This window comes from Scomber japonicus, chromosome 6, assembly GCF_027409825.1.
Source record: "Scomber japonicus isolate fScoJap1 chromosome 6, fScoJap1.pri, whole genome shotgun sequence".
NCBI classification, from domain to species: domain Eukaryota; kingdom Metazoa; phylum Chordata; class Actinopteri; order Scombriformes; family Scombridae; genus Scomber; species Scomber japonicus.
This window is the reverse complement of record NC_070583.1, coordinates 39057338-39081560: the sequence shown is the minus strand read 5'-3', so window position 1 is coordinate 39081560 and position 24223 is coordinate 39057338. Positions and strand designations below refer to the sequence as shown.

Here is a 24223-nt window from a genome sequence, read left to right as displayed (position 1 = left end):
TAACTACACCACCTCTCCCTCTGCTGGAGCCCTGCAGTATCTACACCACCGCTCCCTCTGCTGGAGCCCTGCAGTATCTACACCACCGCTCCCTCTGCTGGAGCCCTGCAGTAACTACACCACCTCTCCCCCTGCTGGAGCCCTGCAGTATCTACACCACCGCTCCCTCTGCTGGAGCCCTGCAGTAACTACACCACCGCTCCCTCTGCTGGAGCTCTGCAGTAACTACACCACCTCTCCCCCTGCTGGAGCCCTGCAGTATCTACACCACCGCTCCCTCTGCTGGAGCCCTGCAGTAACTACACCACCGCTCCCTCTGCTGGAGCTCTGCAGTAACTACACCACCTCTCCCCCTGCTGGAGCCCTGCAGTAACTACACCACCGCTCCCTCTGCTGGAGCCCTGCAGTAACTACACCACCGCTCCCTCTGCTTTAGCCCTGCAGTAACTACACCACCGCTCCCTCTGCTGGAGCCGTGGAGTAACTACACCACCGCTCCCTCTGCTGGAAGGCCATCCGACCCTTATCATCCAGCACCGGACCGGGCAGTCTGACAGAAGGCCATCTGACCCGGATCATCCAGCACCGGACCGGGCAGTCTGACAGAAGGCCATCTGACCCGGATCATCCAGCACCGGACCGGGCAGTCTGACAGAAGGCCATCCGACCCGTATCATCCAGCACCGGACCGGGCACTCTGACAGAAGGCCATCTGACCCGGATCATCCAGCACCGGACCGGGCAGTCTGACAGAAGGCCGGCCGACCCGGATCATCCTCACAGATCTTCCGCTTGGTGTGCGTACGCGTGGTTCTGAAGGACTGGCAGCTGAGACCCTCCATGGATGAAAGTAGGACCAAAATATATATTTGTTCTTTCAAAGTAAAACTCAGTAAAACTTGTAAGTTTCTTAGTTTCCACATAATTCCATGTCCTTCATTTAACTTCCTGTTTCAGCATCATGTTTCATTCATGCTGATATATCCAGTAACAATCTGTTGAATTCATTTTGTATTGCAAGTTTATCATTATATGTATTGATTCATCATTTACAGTTTTTCTCTATTGCTTTAACACATTTCACGATACTGCCCTCACTTTTCACAAAACTCTAAACACAAAACACTTTTCTAAAGCTACATACACTAAACCTCACAGTTTCTTTTCAAAACCAACCCATCACACCAAAACAGATGCTCATATGCTCAAAAGCAAACTCTGACACCAATATACCACTCAAGGCCTGCAAAAATGTAAACACTACTGAGCATCATTAACCACATTACCAAAAAAAATGAACCACAATTTTCACAGTGTGAGACTGTTCTTTTTACAGTTTCACAACTGCCAGGATGCATTTGAGCAACCCTTATTTATTCTCAAATATGTTTTGGGCATTTACTATAGATTTGTGCATTTCATGGGAATAGTTACATAATGCAGAAAATGCAGTAATATCACAACTCAATGCAAAAATGAGTCATGTCATGACGTGGTCAATGACTGTTGCTCTCATTTCATCTGTAATGAAAATGCGTTGTCTTGCTTGCCCTCCTTCTCCTCTCCCTCCTTGGCCTGCTCCTCTTTGGACTGCTTCTCGCCCTCTTTGGCCCACTCCTCGACCCGCTCCTCTCCCTCCTCGGCCCGCTCCTCTCCCTCCTCGGCCCGCTCCTCTCCCTCCTCGGCCCGCTCCTCTCCCTCCTCGGCCTACTCCTCTCCCTCCTCGGCCCGCTCCTCTCCCTCCTCGGCCCGCTCCTCTGCCTCCTCTGACACGAACTCCTCTTCTTCTGTCTTGATCATCCATTTTTGTTTTTGAACCTTCAGCAAACTGCACTGACTTATATAGGTGTGGTCACATCATTTGCAATAGGTGTTTTCAATTATGAGTCGTTGTGTTTACTGATTGACACCAGGTATGTTCATTGTGTTCAAGTTTTGCTGATTGTGGGTAGCATTTTGCATCACATGAGCTTCACAATGCATATTGGAGCAGAGTTATATGCAAAATGTGTTTTAGCACGGCAAAATGTGTTTAGAGTTTTGAGAAAAAGGGGATGGGTTTTGTGAACAGTGTCTACAGGTTGTAATGGAAATTCTTATTATTCATCTTGTCTGAGCAAATGAGTAGTTATGTTATTTGATTAGACATATGTGTGTGTGTCATAATCTGTTGACCATGCCATGAAATGCTGATTTAAGGAATATCATTGACCTTTGATGGAACATCATGTATGTTATAGTCTACTGATTAACTATTGTCCTGATTGTATACACGTGATGACGTGCCTATTGTGATGACATTGGTCTGTTGATAGAACAATGTCTCCCTTTTCTATGATAATGTATTGTATATAATCTGACTGTTTCCTCTGCTCGGGGCTCGCTTTTTCATCTCACGCTTGAGACAGAAGGAGTCCGTCTGCAGACGACTGAATAAACTAGAGAAAGACAACGTTACCGGCTTTGTGCTTATTGATAAATAAATATTGCCAGAACATTTGGCGTTGTCGGCAGAATCACCCGTGAGCCGGCGTTCGGAACTCAGCGCTGCAGGTTAAGTCTGTACAGCTGGAGTCTGGGACTCCAAAACGCCCCAAACCTCCCTGTCAAAGAGGGTAGAGAAGTGGGGGACCTGACACGTGAGAACCGACGCCCACTCACTGGCGTGATCGAGGAACTTTTTTCTGGCACACAACCTTGTCTTTCTGGTGAGTACAATCAGTAATAATAGATCCTCGCCACCGAGGGTGGGTGTAATAGACGTATTAACAGGGCAGGTGCTTACCGCTGTAGGATCGCTGAAGCTTCAGGGGTCTGGGACCTTAGAGACTGTAGCAGACAGTCCGTGTGCACATTAAAAAAGCTTTAAATGTTACCATCAACGATCGTTTAGTTTTAAGGTTTAAAGTTCTAAGAACATAGGGGTATAAAATAGTTTCACTTTTCACTCTACTTGTAAAAAAAAAAAAAAAAAAAAAAAAAAAAAAAAAGTGAGGAGTTTAGTAAAATAACACAAATTGGATTAAAAGAGAAAACTCTAGAGAAAACTAAGAGTAAAATATCTACACTAAATTAACTGAAGTAGTAATAAATAAATAACAAAATCCAAGGTCCTTACAAGTCCACCTAAAGAGAAGAAGCAACTAAAAAAATCTAAAACAAATTTTATTTTTTGCCACAATGGGCTGTAATAGTACCAAGGATGAAACACCTGAGGATCCACCTGTAATGTCTTCTCCCAATATTAAGTTTATGATCACAAAATATGGGGAACAAAGTACTGACCAACTTGGAATCTGGGTTCAAGAGTGTGGGTTTCCAGTTACGGGCAGTTTTAGCCTAACACAATTAGAAGAATTAAAAATCCAACTAAAAGTAAAAGAAGAAATCAGTCAGTCAAATCAAAAGAAAAAAAAGGGGAAAGAGTTTAAAGCTAATTGGGGAGCTTATACTTGTTGGCTTAATGAAGCCAACCTCAGGGACAGAAAACAGCAGAAAAAGGCAGGGAAAGGTACACTAACATCTGCATCTCAGTGCCTCAAACTAGATCCCGATCTGGACTCTGCTCCACCCAGAAGACAGCCAGCACCAGCTGTGGACCAAGGAGGAGCAGCCAGCTCTCCGGAGGCGATGGCAGCTGAAGCCGAAGACATAACATCACCACAGACAGATCCAGACCCGAAGGTGGGACAGAGATTTCTACCCCCACCATACGCCACAAAATATTGTGCGCCGCACACCCCTCTTCCACGGGACGAAAGCAGAACAAGACAAGGCACCGCTTTCAAGTCAACAGAAAGCCCCTTGTTGTCAGACTCTATGCTAATTGCACCAATGGTTGAAGTAGCTGGGGGAGACGGAACCTCTCAGCTAATCTTTAGACCGTGGACATACAGCGACATGAAAGAAGCTGCCACTCACCTTCCCCTAGTCCAAAATGGGGGAGATGACTTTGCAACACAATTGGTCATTTTCTGTCAACAATTCAGACCATCTACCAATGAACTGAAACGACTTCTCATGATCCAAATGGGAAACAAATGGACAAAAGTAGCTGGGAATTTCCCGGAAGAAGAACAAAGATTGATTAATCCAACATGGGCAGATGAAGCCAACATTCAATATAGACAAACAGTGACTGAGCTTTGTGACAGAATCAAAGCAGCTTTCCCGCTAAGACTGGATATGGGAAAGATATCAGCTTGCAGGCAGGGGGATAATGAGACTGTGTCTGATTATCTCACTCGACTCACAGAGGTCCACAACACACACAGTGGCCTCCAAAGACCAGCTGACATAGGGGGGGCTAACCCAATCACCCCATGGGAAGCCCACCTGCGAGACCGCTTCATCAATGGCATTCGCCCAGAGATCAGTGCGATGGTTAAACGTAACTGTCTGACATGGGACTATGGCAACCTGGAGACGGTTGAAAGACATGCCGTACATGCAGAGAAATTCCTGAAAGAAAGAAAAACACAGAAAAGTACACAGCTGACAGACAGATTGCAGATGGCACAGCTCGCAGTGTATGAACAACAAGCTGGAAGAAGGGGCCGCGGACGTGGGCGCGGACGTGGCCGCGGCCGAGGACAAAACAACAGAAGAGAGCGTGCAAACCGAGGGCCACCTGGCTCTTGTTACATATGTGGAATGATGGATCATTGGGCTAAAGACTGTCCGAGAAACACCGAAAATGAGAACGGGACACCACAAGTGACCGAGGCAGATTGACTGGGGGTGGAGCAGAGGACAGTGACGGACACATCTGGTTATGACGCAAGGGCTGAGACGGCAGACCACTCTACACAGCCGATAAGTATAAATGCATTCACTGACACACACAGCAAACAACAACTTATCTTACAAGCCATTCAACACCTAGAGTCTACACAAGAAACTGATGAAGCTGAAATTTACATACAATTCACACACGAAGCATACAAGAAAATGCCACAACACACACTCACAGTTGAAGGGCAAGACATAACTTTTTTGATAGACTCTGGTGCCACAGAATCAGTTATCATGCAGAAAGATATCAGCCCAATCCCAAAGCTAAGCGGCAGATATGCAAAGACAGTGGGCGCATCAGGCTCTCACTTGATAGAGAATTACACGACCCCACTCTCATGCCAAGATAACGTTGAGGGAAAGCTCAAACATTCATTTTTGCTGTCGAAACGCTGTCCGGTAAATTTGCTAGGGAGAGATTTGATGTGTCGGCTAGGCATTGTTTTGGTTTCCACTCCCCAAGGTATTGTTGTGACTAGGATTCCCCAAACACATTCCTTTGTCAAATATGGTAGGGAAGACCTAATTTATGCTTATCAGTGGAGGATTCCAGACACTGCACTCAACTCTGTAAACAACACACTGATACAGGAAGCTAAGACACTCACTACAGACATACACACTGACGTCATGACGCCACAGGGCCTCCACTGCACTTCTCACATCTCACAGGGAGCAGACAGTGAGTTTGAGGAAATATGGTATAGGACAGATCAGGGCAGACACACACTCAAACTAAACTGGTTATATTGGACTCATAATCAATGTGCTGTGTCAGTAACTTTGTCTAATCCATCTTCTCAAACTCTGTTCAGGATACCACACACTGACCCCCATGTTTCACTGGTCAAACCCAAAACAGCAGGGTGGGAGGACTTGGGATCTTGGATAAAAATGTGTAATGAGGCCTCCGGGTGGGAAAAAACATCAGATCCTGATGTTGATTTCCATCCGCTTCTAAAGGTGCACCGAAAAAGGTTTTCTGCTGTAGTGACTGCGGAAAAGACTGTTGAGCTCATTCCAGACACAAATTTCCAAACAACCACAGAGGTAAAAGATTTCTTTGATTCATTTTTCGGCAATCACATTTTCATAGAAGACGTCTCTGAAATTCCTGAGCTAAGTCAGGTACCATCATGTTTATGGGCAAAGCACAAATATGATGTAGGACTGATTAAAGATGCCGAACCAGTTGTGATCACACCAAAATCTTTGTATAGGCCATGCAAAATCAATATCCTTGAAGCAGGAGTAATTGTCACATATAAAAAATCTCCTGTGCAAATACCAATTTTTCCTGTAAAGAAAATCAGAAATGCTGAGCAACACGATAAGTGGAGATTTGTACAGGATCTGCAAGCAGTAAATGCAGCAGTCCACACGCGCACCAAATATACCAAATCCACACACAATTCTCTTTCGAGTTCCATCTGACAGTAAATGGTTCTCTGTTGTTGATCTCGAAAATGCATTTTTTTTTTAGTATCCCAGTGGATAAAGAGCCAATTTTGGTTTGCTTTTTATTTGAGTCCAAAATGTACATTTTTTTCTAGGCTCTGTCAAGGTTACACTGAATCTCCAACCATTTTTAATGCAGCATTAAAAGACAATCTAAATTCACTCAACTTACCAGTTGGTAGTATTTTTTTTTTGCAATATGTGGGTGACCTAATGATTTGCTCTCTCACACAGGAAGCCTGTGTACAAGACACATTCGCTGTTCTGAACCATCTGGCTGATAACGGTCACAAGGCCAGCTTGTCAAAACTTCAGTTTGTTTCAAAACAAGTCACTTTTCTGGGTCATGTGATCACAGCAGAGGGCAAAACCCTCTCACCCAAACGAATTGAAGCAATCCAAAACATTCCACAGCCTGAAACAAAGAAATAGGTAATGAGTTTTTAGGAATGATGTCATACTGCAGACAGTAGATCCCAAAGACAAAGTCATTTAGACACCTGAGGCTGTAAAAGCCTTTGTTGATTTGAAATTGGCATTACAATCCCCACCAACATTGGGCCTTCCGGATTGCACCAAACCATTCACACAGACTGTGGGCGAACGGGGTGGGTACATGACTTCAATATTGACACAAGACCATGGGGGACGACAGAGACCGGTAGCCTATTTCTCATCAAGACTTGACTCGGTTGCTACAGGACTTCCTACATGTCTAAGAGCTGTGGCACAGAAAACTTCCCACCTGTCAACAGCAAGGTGGCTCAGATACAACACAATTCTGCTTGATATGCCTAACATAACTGTTAAAAGATGCAATGTTCTTAACCCTGCAACTCTTCTCCCTACACCAGACGATGGACAACCACATGACTGTGTGGCAGTAATAACTGAAACCTGTTCCCCCAGACCTGATCTGCAGGACACACCTCTGCAGAACGCTGACCTGGAACTGTTTGTGGATGGCTCAGCCTCGAGAAACTCAACAACCGGTAAAAACCAAACGGGCTTTGCTATTACAACATTACATGACACAATTGTTGCACAGCCACTTCCCTCAAATTATTCTGCACAAGCAGCAGAATTAGTAGCGTTGACAGAGGCTTGCAAGATTGCAGCTGACAAAACAGCCAACATATATACTGACAGTAGATATGCATGGGGAGTGGTACATGATTTTGGCCGTCTTTGGGCCAATAGAGATTTTTTAACATCAACAGGCAAACCTATAGCCCATCATGCCCTGGTTGCTGCACTTCTCGATGCTGTCCTCCTTCCAAAACAGGTTGCTATCTGCAAATGCCAAGCACACACAAATAATGACGATTTTGTTTCACAGGGGAATGCCAGAGCTGACGCTGCAGCCAAAACAGCGGCACAGCTAGATAACACTAACAATAACATTCAATGTCTTGCTATTGTTAACTCACCACTGACATCCACAGTTGATTTGTTTGACCTACAGGCCAGAGCCAGCCCTGAAGAGAGGATGGCTTGGAAGAAAGCAGGCCTAATGGTAGACCTTGTCTACCCAAATACTTATTTCCTCATTATGCTAAGTTGACACATGGGGGATCATGTGTCAAAAGGGGGAATGATGAGTGAAATACAGAGGTATTGGTTCACAAAGGGTTTCTCTAACTTTTCCCAAAAATTTTGTCAAAGTTGTGTGATTTGTGCTACTAACAATGCAGGCAGAGGCGTCCAGATGCAACAGAGTGCGCATCCACCACCACAAAAACCTTTTGATCACTTACAAATGGATTTCATTGAGCTAACGCCTAGTGAGGGAAAGAAATACTGTTTGGTTTTTTGTTGACATGTTTTCCAAATGGGTAGAAGCTTTTCCCACTTCTAAGCAGGACTCAGCAGCAGTAGCCAAGGCTCTAATCAGAGAAATAATTCCCAGATGGGGAATTCCAGGTAAAATCTCATCCGACAATGGTACACCTTTCGTGAGCGCAGCCCTTAAGAGCGTGGGTGAGTATTTTGGCATTGAAATGAAGCAACATTGTGCTTATCACCCAGCCAGTAGGGGGGCTGTTGAAAGAGAGAATGGTACATTGAAAGGAAAATTGGCTAAATGTTGTGAGGAAACTGGTTTAACTTGGACAAAAGCACTACCGATTGTTTTGATGCACATGAGAGCTAGGGTCAGAAGCATAAATGGCCTTAGCCCATTTGAAATCCTCTTTGCACGACCTATGAATACAGGAATTGGACCGGTCAAAAGGCAACTCCCCCACACCAGCCAGTGTGAGGATGAAATGTTACGTTATTGTGCAAACCTGTCCTCTGTGCTTACTGATATTCACAAACAGGCTAAGGACAACCTACCAACTGCCACGGAGCGAAAACTACATGACCTGGAATCTGGAGACTGGGTCGTAGTGAGAGACCTGAGGAGAAAGAGCTGGAGAGCACGCAGGTGGAACGGACCTTTCCAAATCCTCCTCACCACGGAAACAGCAGTAAAGGTCGCAGAGCGGGCCACCTGGATACACGCCAGCCACTGCAAACGGGTTCCTGAACCCACGGAGGAGAAACCATCAAGCGTGCAGAGCATCAGTAAGTGAACCAACGCTTTCCCCCGCCTTGTACTGACCAACAGGAGGGGTGTGGTTTAAAGTAGGACCACACGTCTCTAGTACACTGATTACGGGGGTAAGCTGAGGCACCACGGCTGATGCAATGACGCCAACGAATATACAGTGGCGCTGGAGGGGTGACAGATGTAGAGGAATTTGCAGCATATTCCTGCTCACTGTCATCATCGTCCTGCTACTGCTCCTGCAACAAGACACATCTCAGCCTGAACAACAACAGGGGGGTAAAAACTCAGAGAGCAGCTGCAGAGCATCCAACTGCAGAAAGAGGAGAGAATTGCTGCCTGAGTTTACTCATCCCCTACTGAAGCCTGAGGAAAATTCTTGGTACGCTGTAGTACTATCGACAGCCAGAAGGATTACAAATGACAGCTGCTGTGTCTGCACACAACTTCCTCACGGGGTGGGAGACGCAATACCTGTGACGCCAACACCATTGAATGTTTCAGAGACACTAGGCGTCATGGTAGCTTTCACCCTGGGGGGTTTCCCTGGAGGACCGGATTGTGAAGGACATCGACATGTGCAACATCAGCATCGTCAACTACGGGGGTTCAACGGCGAGATTCTGGAACATGACACAGGTGAAACAACCAGGAGTTCACCAATCTGTCATGACTGCAAACCCCACCCAACAACAAGGAACTGTTTGTTTCACTAGGAAGTGCTTCACTGAACAAGAGCACTTCCTGGGGATATCACCGTGCAAGCAGGTGGTTACGGCTACCTGTGGGACATTACGGACAATATGACTCATATTGTCTCACACCTGAACGACCTGTTGTATGAACAAAAGTTCAAAGACTCTGTGAATCAAAGTCCATGGTTATGGCTGACCCAGAGAGGATGGAAAATGACATTACTGAGAGCATTGACACCTTTGCTTGTTACCCTGACAGTGTTTATGGTTGTGATCTGTTGTGCTATACCTTGCATTAAAGCTTTGGTCACTTCATTGGTTAAAACCCCTGTTGGGCAATTCATGATTCAATCTGAAGGTGGTTCCTCTCTGAACTGGATTCCACCCTATGCTGACTTAGATGATTTTGACAGTACTGTTTAATCTAGTATTGCTCAATCTAGCAATATTGTTTGCTTTGATTACTTGAGACAAAAAAAAAAGATGTTGTTAATCAGATTTTTTTGATCATTAGTTTTGAATTTCAATGATTAATGTTTGTTTGTGAGCGTAATACGCTCAAAGGGGGGAATGTAATGGAAATTCTTATTATTCATCTTGTCTGAGCAAATGAGTAGTTATGTTATTTGATTAGATGTATGTGTGTGTGTCATAATCTGTTGACCATGCCATGAAATGCTGATTTAAGGAATATCATTGACCTTTGATGGAACATCATGTATGTTATAGTCTACTGATTAACTATTGTCCTGATTGTATACACGTGATGACGTGCCTATTGTGATGACATTGGTCTGTTGATAGAACAATGTCTCCCTTTTCTATGATAATGTATTGTATATAATCTGACTGTTTCCTCTGCTCGGGGCTCGCTTTTTCATCTCACGCTTGAGACAGAAGGAGTCCGTCTGCAGACGACTGAATAAACTAGAGAAAGACAACGTTACCGGCTTTGTGCTTATTGATAAATAAATATTGCCAGAACAAGGTGAATTGTGTTTGTGGTTGTGGGGGGGGGGTAGTTTTACTAAATGTGTTGAGGCAACTGGTCATTTGGTTTAGAGTACTGGGTTTTGTGTTTTGGCAATAGAGAAAAACTGTATTAGTAGTGTGTAGAGGTGTGTGTGTGTGGAGAGATGTGTGTGTAGAGGTGTGTGTGTATGTGTGTAGAGATGTGTGTGTGTGTAGAGGTGTGTGTGTAGAGATGTGTGTGTGTGTGTGTGTGAGTGTAGAGATGTGTGTGTGTGTGTGTGTGTGTGTGTAGAGATGTGTGTGTGTGTGTAGAGGTGTGTGTGTTTGTGTAGAGATGTGTGTGTGTGTGTAGAGGTGTGTGTGTTTGTGTAGAGATGTGTGTGTGTCTGTAGAGGTGTGTTTGTGTGTAGAGATGTGTGTGTGTGTGTGTGGAGAGATGTGTGTGTTTGTGTAGAGGTGCGCGCATCACTTCTGAGAAGAGGCGGATCACTTGGTTTTTTTCACGGCTGATGAAATAAAAGATGAAACATGTGATTGTCAGAGGAGAGCTGACGAGTGGGTCAGACAGAGACAGACGGTCTACCTGGTCATGGATCTCCTGCTGATGCTGTTGCTGTTGCTGTGGAGCTCAGGTAGGACTCTGCTTTAATCATCAATGTGTTCAAGCTTCAAAACCTCACCTGTAAAAGTCATGAAGAAGAAAAGCAGCTGATAGTTTTCACACAGTTTAATGACTCATGTGTTTCCATGGAAGTTGTAATAAGTTGGATTTTGATGCTCCTCTATGAGTTCACATTATTTTTCATCACTTTAAACTCAAACACATTTTCAAAACCTTTTGTGTGATGACAGAAATACATCCAGTCGTCCAATTAAAACTGGACAAAGTGTTTAGTATGTAAAGTCATCAAAGTAAAAAGTAACTGCAGCGGCCAATCAGAGACCTTTGAACTTTGTCACACACACACACACATATTTACACACACCCACACATATTTACACACACCCACACAAACACACACACACACACACATCGCGCACACACACACCCCTACACACAAACACGCACACAGATACACAGACAGACACACACACACACACAGTGGGTTTGTGATGTCACCACGCAGGATTTCTGGGTAATGAAGTCATTTGAGCTGCTGTGTTGCATTAACTATTAACTCTATATGAAGCGCTCTGTTGCACTAAATCATAACTTCTGACTTCTTTTAATAATTCAGTAACAACATCGAACTCAACAAGTTAATATCTGAGATCTGTGAACATGGTGACATCACTAAAAAGACGTCTGATAGGTCAGAAACACGAGCAGTCACATGATCAGACCGTTTTAATGAACTGTAGTTTTCCTTTAACTCTGTATGAAGCGTCTGTTTCATCTCATCTGCTGATCTTCAAACAAGAAGCAGAAAGTAGAAGCATTGAGATTAAAAAAGGTCCATTTCAGACTGACGTTTGTTTTTCCAGTTTTTGTGTTTTCAGGTTGATTATTTCCACTCATACTGCAGTCTGCCTTCTGTAGGAAATATATCTACAAAAACATGTTTCTGCTCTCTTTCTCCAGGGAAATGAAATGTTAGTGTTTATAGTTCATATAATATTTACTCTCTGTTCATGAACCATTTGTGTTATTAAATATAAACAGGTTTCCTTTAGTTACATTTATTACCTTCATATTTAACTTCATAATACTTTCAGTAACACATCCACAAGCGGGTACGGGGCAGGTTTACAAAACATGTTGGTTCAAATTCATCTTCACAGCTGATGGGAAAAGTACGGACCTTTAACTTTAGTTGATGAAGTGATTCAGGTCAGAGCAAACCGACCATACGTTTGAAAACACAAAGAGTTTAGATGTCTAGCAGACTGTCTCTGTCCTCCAAGACTGAACCAACACTTTAATCTGAGTTGTTTTTTATCTCAGTTTTCTGGTTAATGAACATTTAAAGGTAAAACAAATGTAAAAGTCCGATTGTGGTCCACATATGTAGTTTGTGGCTTTGCAGGTCAGTGGTAAACTGGTCACATGACTCCTGAGTGAGTTCAATGATCTGTGTGTTTTTCACTGAGATGAACTGTGTTTGTTCAGTTCACAGCTCTGCACCAATATAAATATGAATGTTCTGATTTTGTCTCCAGGACTCCAGGCTGAAGATAAACACCAATCAACAGGTAAAAACAGAGAATATATCTCATCTGGTCTGAGAACTGAGGACTCTCACCTCCATCAGCTGGAGACAATCAGTCCACTTTGATTTATGACCAAATATCCTTCAAACTAATAACTAATAGCATATGCTAATGTTAGCATTAGCATATGCTAATGTTAGCAGTAAAAGGTGAAAATCCAGATATTAGACACAGTTTTATGTCCCTGTTCACTGTAGAGTTGAACACCACTAAGTTTCTATATCTATAAAATGCAATGCATGGCACTGTGGAACTGTTTGCAGACACAGTGCCATGAACGCCTCTTTTTTTGTTCCATCGTGGACATTCGAGGGTTCGACATATCGGATCAATTTACACACACTGAATTTCAACACTCAGATAAAATGTAGGAGAGTAAATTTAATGCACTTTGTAATAAAAGAGGCAGTGATTTCTTTCCATTTAGCTAACGTGTCTCCTCAGCTCCTCCCAGTGAGGATGTGAGAGACGGAGGAATATATGTTCATATTATAAGTCAGAAATTATTCAGTAACATTTTCAACTAGCGGTGAGCAATATGGAAAAATATCTTTCACTATTATTTAAGGCAGGATCACGATCTACGATCTCATCACTATTCCATTCATGTTTTCTTTGAAGCATCATTTTCAAGTTACTGAACAGCACTGAAGACTCAACAATTAAAAAGCTTTATTATAATTAATTTGTCTTAATAAAAACAAACACTCACTAAAGACATGAGATCACATAACAACTCAAACAATTCCATAAATAAATAAGAGCAGGTGCAAAGCAGCATTAAACAGTAGGGACAGTCTATCTGACCTTGTTTAAAATGAATATTACAGAGAGAAACCAAACTCACAGCTGAGAAGCAAACAGTGTAGAAGTGTTACTGTGTTGATTCAGATAACAAGCAGCTTTGATTTCTGTTCTAATGAAACTCACTTTATTCTTTTACTGATGACTCTCTTGTTTCTGTTCTAATGAAACTCACTTTATTCTTTTACTGATGACTCTCTTGTTTCTGTTCAGAGACTGTCAGGTTGGTGGGAGGAGCCAGTCGCTGTGCAGGTACACTGGAGGTGAAACAGGGAGAGTGGAGACCAATGAGTTCCTCTGACTGGACCCTGAAGGATGCAGCTGTTGCCTGCAGAGAATTGGACTGTGGCTCTGCTGTTTCAACAGGAAGCAGAAAGGAGTCCTCAGACAGACCTGCATGGAGGATCAGACCCTACCTTGTTCAGTCTGGATCTGCACTGAGGGACTGTGTATCATCAGATTCCTCTTCCTCCATGGTGGAGCTCACCTGCTCAGGTAAGTCCATCAGTGACATCATCTCTGACAGTAATACTCTCCTTCCTCTGTCACAGTGATAGTTGGTGGTTTCCATTGAACTGAACTGTAAACTTATGGAGGATGACGGCTTCCTAAAGGGTAGAGAAGTTAGACACACAAAGTTAGCTAGATCTACCTGTGACCACACTAGCGTTAGCTACATCTACCTGTGACCACACTAGCGTTAGCTACATCTACCTGTGACCACAGTAGCGTTAGCTACAGCCGGACAGCACTCAAACACACACAGAGAGAGACTTACCGCCGGCAGAAGTGACACTACATGGAGCGGAGCACTCGGTCGCTACTCAGTAATAAAAAAAGATCAGTCCTTAAGCAAGACACTAAGCGACCAGTGAGTTAAAGCAGCAGCAGCGCATGACATTTACCGACACGGGAAAACACCTTGACCCGGAAGTGATGCGTCAGAGCGAGCGCAAGGGGAAGGGCTGTACTTATATACCGTCGCCCTGGCAACCGGCTGCGTACAATTAAGGCAGCAAAACAACCGCATTTCTATGCTGCTACACTTTCAAATTCATTATTTAAGTAATGAACTGTTGGCTGTGCATTATTTGCATGTTATTTATCTTACCAACATATTCATCAGCATGCAACATCATTGATTAACAGTGGAGACAATCAAACTGTTTTGTTGTCCCTGAAACTTGTGTAGGACAATTTCTTTCCACACAAAACATTTGATCAGGAATTGATAAGAGAATCAATGAAAAACTGGACCAACTAGCAGAATAGATTATTGTATTGGTATCAATAAAATCTGATCAATTCCTGTCCAAAGGCCGAGGCCCAGCTACCAGAGACTCCACAGCTCTAGGAGGGGAACTCCTGAGATGTTTTATATTTGTCATGATATATAAGGTGGTAAATAAAGATCAGTATTAAATATTAAATCCTCTCTCTCTCCAGACTCTGTCAGGCTGGTGAATGGGGCTAGTCTGTGTTCAGGCAGACTGGAGGTGAAGTCTGAGCAGTCGTGGTCCTCAGTGTGTGAAGCTGACTTTGACCAGCAGGATGCGGAGGTGGTGTGTAGGGAGCTTGGCTGTGGGACTCCTTCAGTCCTCCAGGGGGCGCTCTATGGAGAAGTGGAGGCTCCAATGTGGACCAAAGAGTTCCAGTGTGGAGGCAATGAGTCTGCTCTCCTGGACTGTAGAAGATCAGACTCAGCTAGAAGAACCTGCTCACCTGGTAAAGCTGTTGGACTCACCTGCTCAGGTAGAAAAGGAGCTGCAACTTTGATTTGTCTTCATTTCTGTTCTAATGAAACTCACTTTATTCTTTTACTGATGACTCTCTTGTTTCTCTTCTAATGAAACTCACTTTATTCTTTTACTGATGACTCTCTTGTTTCTGTTCTAATGAAACTCACTTTATTCTTTTACTGATGACTCTCTTGTTTCTGTTCTAATGAAACTCACTTTATTCTTTTACTGATGACTCTCTTGTTTCTGTTCAGAGACTGTCAGGTTGGTGGGTGGAGCCAGTCGCTGTGCAGGTACACTGGAGGTGAAACAGGGAGAGTGGAGACCAGTGAGAGACTTCTTATGGACCCTGAAGGAAGCAGCTGTTGCCTGCAGAGAATTGGACTGTGGCTCTGCTGTTTCAACAGGAAGCAGAAAGGAGTCCTCAGACAGACTTGTATGGACGATCACACCTGACTGTCTTCCGTCTAGATCTGCACTGAGGGACTGTGCATCATCAGATTACTCTTCCTCCATCATGGAGCTCACCTGCTCAGGTAAGTCCATCAGTGACATCATCTCTGACAGTAATACTCTCCTTCCTCTGTCACAGTGATAGTTGGTGGTTTCCATTGAACTGAACTGTAAACTTATGGAGGATGACGGCTTCCTAAAGGGTAGAGAAATTAGGTTGTTCCTGGAGGCTCATTGATTCAAACTGAAACAATCTGAACCTTTAATCAACCTGCTGTGGTTCACTCACACACTCTGCAGTTCTCCTGAGCCAGCTCAGTCACATCCACCTTACAAACAACTACATCACAAATGAATATAGTTGTTGGTCTGTGTCTGAACACAAATGACACTGACACAGCTGGAACAAGCAGCATGTGATTGGCACTGCTGTTCATAGAGGCAGGACTCATCATCAGGAGTTTTCAAGTTGGTCAGTACGTACTAAGCGGGAAAAGGCATTAGGGGGCGCTGCTGAGTTGTTGGGGCAAAGTTTGGGGCAAATGTGGTATAAAATGAAAGAACTCATGATTTGGAACCTACGTGGCCGGTTTCGTGACTCTGTGAGTGTAATTTCATGTAGATCCGAGAGGATTTTTGGTCACATGACCCGACGTTTGGGGCCCCCTTGCCACACCCATGTCCAATCACGTTAATTTATAAAATTTGTGTGCAAGATTTCATGAGTTTTCATATATATTCAGGACTTCAAAAAACCCATGAATGTCAGAGAAGAAAAACGTGAGTAAAGATTTTGGCAATAACAATAGGTCCCTCACTGACTTGTCAGCGCTCGGGCCCTAATTAAAGCTGCAGGCAGCGATGAACGGGCCCTCGCCCCCCATGCACCGCCCCAAAACAACGAAATGTGCTGTACGTGCATGGCGGTGCATGCTACAGTCGCAGGGCAGACACAGCGGGCACGTAGACTTCTTGGCACCCGGGCTTTTAATGAACATTGTGTGATGGGGCTGAGTCACATTGCCTGTGTCCACTAGGTGGCGCTAGAGATCAGTCAGTAATTATATGTCATGTTGCGGTGTATGATGTGGAGAACACATCCTGTAAATTTCATATAAATTGGATGTTTGTCATATGAGGCTGACTTCCTGTGTCCAGTAGGTGGCGCTGTGTATATGAAGCAGTATTGATGCATAGATGTGTTCAGGGTGGGACCCTCTACATGCATGATGAATTTGGTGTAGATGGGACAATGCAGGAGTTATAAGGACTTCCTGCTTTATGGTGAAGCATCGAAATTGTCCGCACAGCCACGCCCAACAGGAAGAAGTCATAAAAAGCTTTTGATAACTTTTCATCTCCAATGTCTCAAGATGTTTCTGAGTGAATTTGAAGTTGGTCAGATAAAATCCCTAGTAGGAGTTCGTTCAAATATGAGGCCTGGAAATGAGCAAAAAACTTACCAAAATTGAGCATTCTTCCCAAGATGGCTGACTTCCTGTTGGACTTAGGGTATGGGTCCAAATGGCGTTTTTGTGCGTGTGGAGATGATACATAACCCTAGTGAATTTCATTCTTCTATGTCAATTGTGAAGGCTGAGGTTCAATTTTGAAATATTCAAGGGGGCGCTATTGAGCCGTTTAGTTTCGCCCATCCCATTGAAGTATATAGGATGTTAAATGAACCCACTCCAGAGGTGTGTGCTGAGTTTCGTTACCGTGGAGACATCCTTTGCTCCTGAAAACTGTAATCGTATTTCATGGCATTGAATGTGTTGTCATGGCAACAGTTTGGTGCGTTTTGACAAGATGAACATGTGTACCGAGTTTCATTTGTCTATGTCAATCTGTGGCAAGGGGTGCAATTTTATGCATTTTCCAAGGGGGCGCTACAGAGCCATTTTGCCACGCCCATTTATGTAAACCACAAAATATCAATGTTTTCGCCGGGTCTGGCTTGTGTGCAAAATTTAGTGACTTTTGGGGCAAGTTTAGGCTGTCAGGAAGGCCATCATTGTGACAGACAAAAAAGAAAAATAATAATCCTTACAAATACAATAGGGCTTCACGCTGGTCAGTTTGGGCCCTAATTATCCAGAAAATAGGATTAAATCATTGTTCAGTTAAAAATGACCTAAAGTAAGTTAAAGCTGTCCGTTACAGGCTAAGCCAGCCGCAGCCTGAATCTATAGAGCAGCACAGAGCTGCAGAGGAGGTAGCAATGAACTAGGTGCTGCTGGAGACACCGTAGTGTGTTAAACAGCAGAGGTGAACGTCTCAAAACAGCACAGCTGCACCAAAACAGCCAAGACAAAGTCCCGGAGATCCAGTCTGTGATAGACAGATAGAGGGTTCAGAAGCAGACAAGGCCGAAACCAAGGAGAACCGAATAGGAGACGAAAAGAGGAAACAAAACAAAGCACAAAGCAGCAGCGGTCCCGATCAGCTGGTGGCGGGTCACGTGATCGCCACCGGTGGATTTCAGCCAGCTGATGAGCGCTCCCTGGCAGCAAACATTAAATTAGCATGGCTAAGCTAAATTTACAGAGGCTTTAATGAGCTAGATGTAAAATAGCGTACCTGTTTTCAGGGTCAAACCTGCACAGGGAGAGGGAGGGAGAGAGAGACGCACACAGCTGCAGACATCTACCTGAGACCACACTAGCGTTAGCTACATCTACCTGTGACCACGCTAGCGTTAGCTACATCTACCTGTGACCACACTAGAGTTAGCTACATCTACCTGTGACCACACTAGCGTTAGCTACATCTACTAGCGTTAGCTACATCTACCTGTGACCACACTAGCGTTAGCTACATCTACCTGTGACCACAGTAGCGTTAGCTACAGCCGGACAGCACTCAAACACACACAGAGAGAGACTTACCACCGACAGAAGTGACACGACATGGAGCGGAGCACTCAGTCGCTACTCAGTAATAAAAATAGATCAGTCCTTAAGCAAGACACTAAGCGACCAGTGAGTTAAAGCAGCAGCAGCGCATGACATTTACCTGCACGGGAAAACACCTTGACCCGGAAGTGATGCGTCAGAGGGAGCGCAAGGGGAAGGGCCGTACTTATACACTGTCGCCCTAGCAACCGGCTGTGTACAATTAAGGCAGCAAAACAACTGCATTTCTATGCTGGTACACTTTCAAATTCATTATTTAAGTAATGAACTGTTGGCTGTGCATTATTTGCATGTTATTTATCTTACCAACATATTCATCAGCATGCAACATCATTGATTAACAGTGGAGACAATCAAACTGTTTTGTTGTCCCTGAAACTTGTGTAGGACAATTTCTTTCCACACAAAACATTTGATCAGGAATTGATAAGAGAATCAATGAAGAACTGGACCAACTAGCAGAATAGATTATTGTATTGGTATCAATAAAATCTGATCAATTCCTGTCCAGAGGCCGAGGCCCGGCTACCAGAGACTCCAAAGCTCCAGGAGGGGACCTCCTGAGATGTTTTATGTTTGTCATGATATATAAGGTGGTAAATAAAGATCAGTATTAAATATTAAATCCTCTCTCTCTCCAGACTCTGTCAGGCTGGTGAATGGGGCTAGTCTGTGTTCAGGCAGACTGGAGGTGAAGTCTGACCAGTCGTGGTCCTCAGTGTGTGAAGCTGACTTTGACCAGCAGGATGCAGAGGTGGTCTGTAGGGAGCTTGGCTGTGGGACTCCTTCAGTCCTCCAGGGGGCGCTCTATGGAGAAGTGGAGGCTCCAATGTGGACCAAAGAGTTCCAGTGTGGAGGCCATGAGTCTGCTCTCCTGGACTGTAGAAGATCAGACTCAGCTAGAAGAACCTGCTCACCTGGTAAAGCTGTTGGACTCACCTGCTCAGGTAGAAGAGGAGCTGCAGCTTTGATTTGTCTTCATTTCTGTTCTAATGAAACTCACTTTATTCTTTTACTGATGACTCTCTTGTTTCTGTTCAGGGCCTGTCAGGTTGGTGGGAGGAGCCAGTCGCTGTGCAGGTACACTGGAGGTTAAACAGGGAGAGTGGAGACCAGTGAAATACGATCGCTGGACCCTGAAGAAAGCAGCTGTTGTCTGCAGAGAATTGGACTGTGGCTCTGCTGTTTCAACAGGACTCAGAGATGAGTCCTCAGACAGACCTGCATGGTGGATCAACTCTTACTGTCTTCAGGCTGGATCTACACTGAGGGACTGCGTATTATCAGATTCCTCTTCCTCCATGATGGAGCTCACCTGCTCAGGTAAGTCCATCAGTGACATCAACTCTGACAGTAATACTCTCCTTCCTCTGTCACAGTGATAGTTGGTAGTTTCCATTGAACCGAACTGTAAACTTATGGAGTGTAATAGAATTTTTGTAATAGAAGTTTCTCTGAAGAAAAGCACAAACGATGGAGTGATGAATCTTTCTCTTTTACTCAGTACATGCCAGCATGGAGAAGGACACACAATCGTTCAGCAGTAGTTTCAGCTTTTATACTGTACCTCCCAGTGAAATTTGAATAAGACAGGGTGACAAAGTAATAAAGTACAACAAATGAAGTCGTAAAGTAACAAAAGACAGAAACCTTTCAAAGACTACTGATATCATGTGCTGACCCCCTACTAGTAGTGATGGGAACAGCAGTTCTTTTTACTGTACTGAATCTCTAGAATCCGTTCATTAAAATGATTCGTTCAAAAGATTCGTTCACCGAATCGTTGAGTGCTCTCCAACTCCCTGAACTGATAAACAGCCAAATGATCCGTCATTCAGTTCATGATTCAGCCCTGAGGTTCACGTTCACTTAGTGAGGGACGGTGCGTTCACGGGCTATAGTATACAATCATTCGCCGAGACACAGCGCTGCTTATACATGCACTAAAATGATTACACGGTGAAAGTGTCCTCTGTGCACAGTAAAATAACATAACATTATGCACAGGGATGTTAGCAACACAGCGCTAATGTTAGCAGTACAGTTACTGAACGTGAATCAACTCCTCTGCCCTGAGTCAGTGAGTGACTGACACAGCGCCACTTTCAGTACAGTACGTGAACGAGAATCACGTCCTCAGCAGGTCGTTCAATTAACAAACTGAGCGACGCGAATCGCAAACGTGAGTGCCGGCACGCCGCGAACGTGATTTGTGTCTTCAGCAGATCGTTCAATGCGTATGTCTATGGTTCAATGAACGAACCGCGCCAACAACAGCCCCCCCCCCCCCCCCCGACCCACACACACATACTGGCTGCGTCGTTCGCCAAAGATTTGCGAGTGAGTCGCGGCAGTTCCACTCCCAACCAGCATGCTAGCGGCTGAGCTCAACTGAACTGAGAAAGGAACAAATCAGTCCATGAAGTGATTCCGTTCAGTTCGTTCACTCAAAAGATTTGTTCGTTCGACCGACACAACCCTACCTACTAGGTCAAAAGATGGTCAGTTTGCTGTTGATGTCTTATCGAGTATAACAAAAGGCCTGTGGCTTAGGTGTTTACCGTTTTTACAGCTCACCTGACACAATGAGTCCCTCAAAGGAGGATGACGGCTTCCTAAAGGGTAGAGAAGTTAGCTTGTTCCTGGAGGCTCATTGATTCAAACTGAAACAATCTGAACCTTTAATCAACCTGCTGTGGTTCACTCACACACTCTGCAGTTCTCCTGAGCCAGCTCAGTCACATCCACCTTACAAACAACTACATCACAAATGAATATAGTTGTTGGTCTGTGTCTGAACAAAGAAGCAACAGTTTGCTAACAGGTTAAATATCTTCCAATCATTTCTGTAGGAAACTATTGTGTATGCAGTGTTGTATGAATGTCTTATTAACATGTTGATGGTCTCAGATGAATCAAACTGCAGCTGTTTTCTGTCTGATCTGAAGGCAGCTGAGGATGTTTATGTGTTTCCTCCTCTGCTCTCTGACTCCTCTGTATTACACATGAATGTAGGAGTTCTCTGTGCTGTGTGATCATCTCTCAGTGATCAACGTTCATTTATCTCAACAAACAAATGAGGAGAAAACAACATTCAGCTTCTCACAGAAGAAGAAGGATTCATCATCTTGTTCCACACTGAATGTAGACAATGTTCATCCAGGTGCCAGATGGTTTTATTTGTAGTGAAATACACAACAAAAAGACAGTCTAGCATCAGTACTCTCCTGTTGCTTCTACTGTGACTGTGTCCACTATGACTGGGCTAACTTCCTTCAGCAAAGGATTACAGTGCCAGTCACTAACATAACAAACTAATACAACAACACATCTGAAAATAATCTGAGCCCCTAAAATGTCCAGGGTGCCACACCTCTCTGTATTTACAGACCTGCTGCTTCAGCCAATCACCTCTCTGTATTTACAGACCTGCTGCTTCAGCCAATCACCTCTCTGTATTTACAGACCTGCTGCTTCAGCCAATCACCTCTCTGTATTTACAGACCTGCTGTTCCTCTACACAGGCTGAACGAGACCTTAGCAATCTAAAACAGATCAGTAGTTACAAACTAGAACTTAAAACTCACAGAAAAAAAGGAAACTCAGGGAAATAAGAGAACACTGCTAAATGTAACTTAAAGTGTATTTTAAACATTACAGAAGGTTGATGAGTCTACATTTTAAACACAGATCATCTTATTATCCTATTTATCTTTTTTAACCTGTTTTACCTGAAAGGTCAGAGCAATGGATCACAGATAACCTTGATCTGCAGATCATAGTGTGTTTTTAAATCAATCCCTTTGATAGAACAATGAATTACAGCATTTTAACTCAGCACCTTTATCTTTTCCTTTTACACACATGTTTAAATATGTTTTAACTCATATTGTTTCCATTCATTCATTCAGAATTACAGCATTCTTATAACCATTACACTGACACAGCTGGAACAAGCAGCATGTGATTGGCACTGCTGTTCATAGAGGCAGGAGACTGTTAGATGCTTTCAAATTCATTATTTAAGTAATGAACTGTTGGCTGTGCATTATTTGCATGTTATTTATCTTACCAACATATTCATCAGCATGCAACATCATTGATTAACAGTGGAGACAATCAAACTGTTTTGTTGTCCCTGAAACTTGTGTAGGACAATTTCTTTCCACACAAAACATTTGATCAGGAATTGATAAGAGAATCAATGAAGAACTGGACCAACTAGCAGAATAGATTATTGTATTGGTATCAATAAAATCTGATCAATTCCTGTCCAGAGGCCGAGGCCCGGCTACCGGAGACTCCACAGCTCCAGGAGGGGACCTCCTGAGATGTTTTATATTTGTCATGATATATAAGGTGGTAAATAAAGATCAGTATTAAACATTAAATTCTCTCTCTCTCCAGACTCTGTCAGGCTGGTGAATGGGACTAGTCTGTGTTCAGGCAGACTGGAGGTGAAGTCTGACCAGTCGTGGTCCTCAGTGTGTGAAGCTGACTTTGACCAGCAGGATGCAGAGGTGGTGTGTAGGGAGCTTGACTGTGGGACTCCTTCAGTCCTCCAGGGGGCGCTCTATGGAGAAGTGGAGGCTCCAATGTGGACCAAAGAGTTCCAGTGTGGAGGCAAAGAGTCTGCTCTCCTGGACTGTAGAAGATCAGACTCAGCTAGAAGAACCTGCTCACCTGGTAAAGCTGTTGGACTCACCTGCTCAGGTAGAAGAGGAGCTGCAGCTTTGATTTGTCTTCATTTCTGTTCTAATGAAACTCACTTTATTCTTTTACTGATGACTCTCTTGTTTCTGTTCAGAGACTGTCAGGTTGGTGGGAGGAGCCAGTCGCTGTGCAGGTAGACTGGAGGTGAAACAGGGAGAGTGGAGACCAGTGGATGACTCTTTCTCTGAATGGTCCCTGAAGGAAGCAGCTAATGCCTGCAGAGAAATGGACTGTGGTTCTGCTGTTTCAATAGGGAGAAGAGATGAGTCCCCACGTAGACCTGTATGGGAGATCACACCTGACTGTCTTCAGGCTGGATCTACACTGAGGGACTGTGCATCATCATCAACATTTCCCTCTTCCTCCATGATGGAGCTCACCTGCTCAGGTAAGTCCATCAGTGACATCATCTCTGACAGTAATACTCTCCTTCCTCTGTCACAGTGATAGTTGGTGGTTTCCATTGAACTGAACTGTAAAGTTATGGAGGATGACGGCTTCCTAAAGGGTAGAGAAGTTATCTTGTTCCTGGAGGCTCATTGATTCAAACTGAAACAATCTGAACCTTTAATCAACCTGCTGTGGTTCACTCACACACACTGCAGTTCTCCTGAGCCTGCTCAGTCACATCCACCTTACAAACAACTACATCACAAATGAATATAGTTGTTGGTCTGTGTCTGAACAAAGAAGCAACAGTTTGCTAACAGGTTAAATATCTTCCAGTCATTTCTGTAGGAAACTATTGTGTATGCAGTGTTGTATGAATGTCTTATCAACATGTTGATGGTCTCAGATGAATCAAACTGCAGCTGTTTTCTGTCTGATCTGAAGGCAGTTGAGGATGTTAATGTGTTTCCTCCTCTGCTCTCTGACTCCTCTGTATTACATATGAATGTAGGAGTTCTCTGTGCTGTG

The 24223-nt window shown here is 43.9% G+C and overlaps 1 protein-coding gene across 1 annotated transcript in view; it reads left to right on the top strand.

Moving 5' to 3' along the window:
- The first annotated feature begins 10966 nt into the window (after window positions 1-10966).
- Window positions 10967-24223, top strand: part of LOC128360060 (deleted in malignant brain tumors 1 protein-like) — a 62418-nt gene continuing 49161 nt past the window's right edge. Inside the window, exons 1-8 of the mRNA XM_053320373.1 lie at window positions 10967-11102; window positions 12631-12663; window positions 13699-13980; window positions 14932-15237; window positions 15479-15760; window positions 19234-19539; window positions 19634-19915; window positions 23000-23305. Of these exons, the coding sequence (XP_053176348.1) occupies window positions 11060-11102; window positions 12631-12663; window positions 13699-13980; window positions 14932-15237; window positions 15479-15760; window positions 19234-19539; window positions 19634-19915; window positions 23000-23305 (1840 nt within the window). The 5' untranslated portion in view covers window positions 10967-11059. The remainder of the gene's footprint in view (window positions 11103-12630; window positions 12664-13698; window positions 13981-14931; window positions 15238-15478; window positions 15761-19233; window positions 19540-19633; window positions 19916-22999; window positions 23306-24223) is intronic.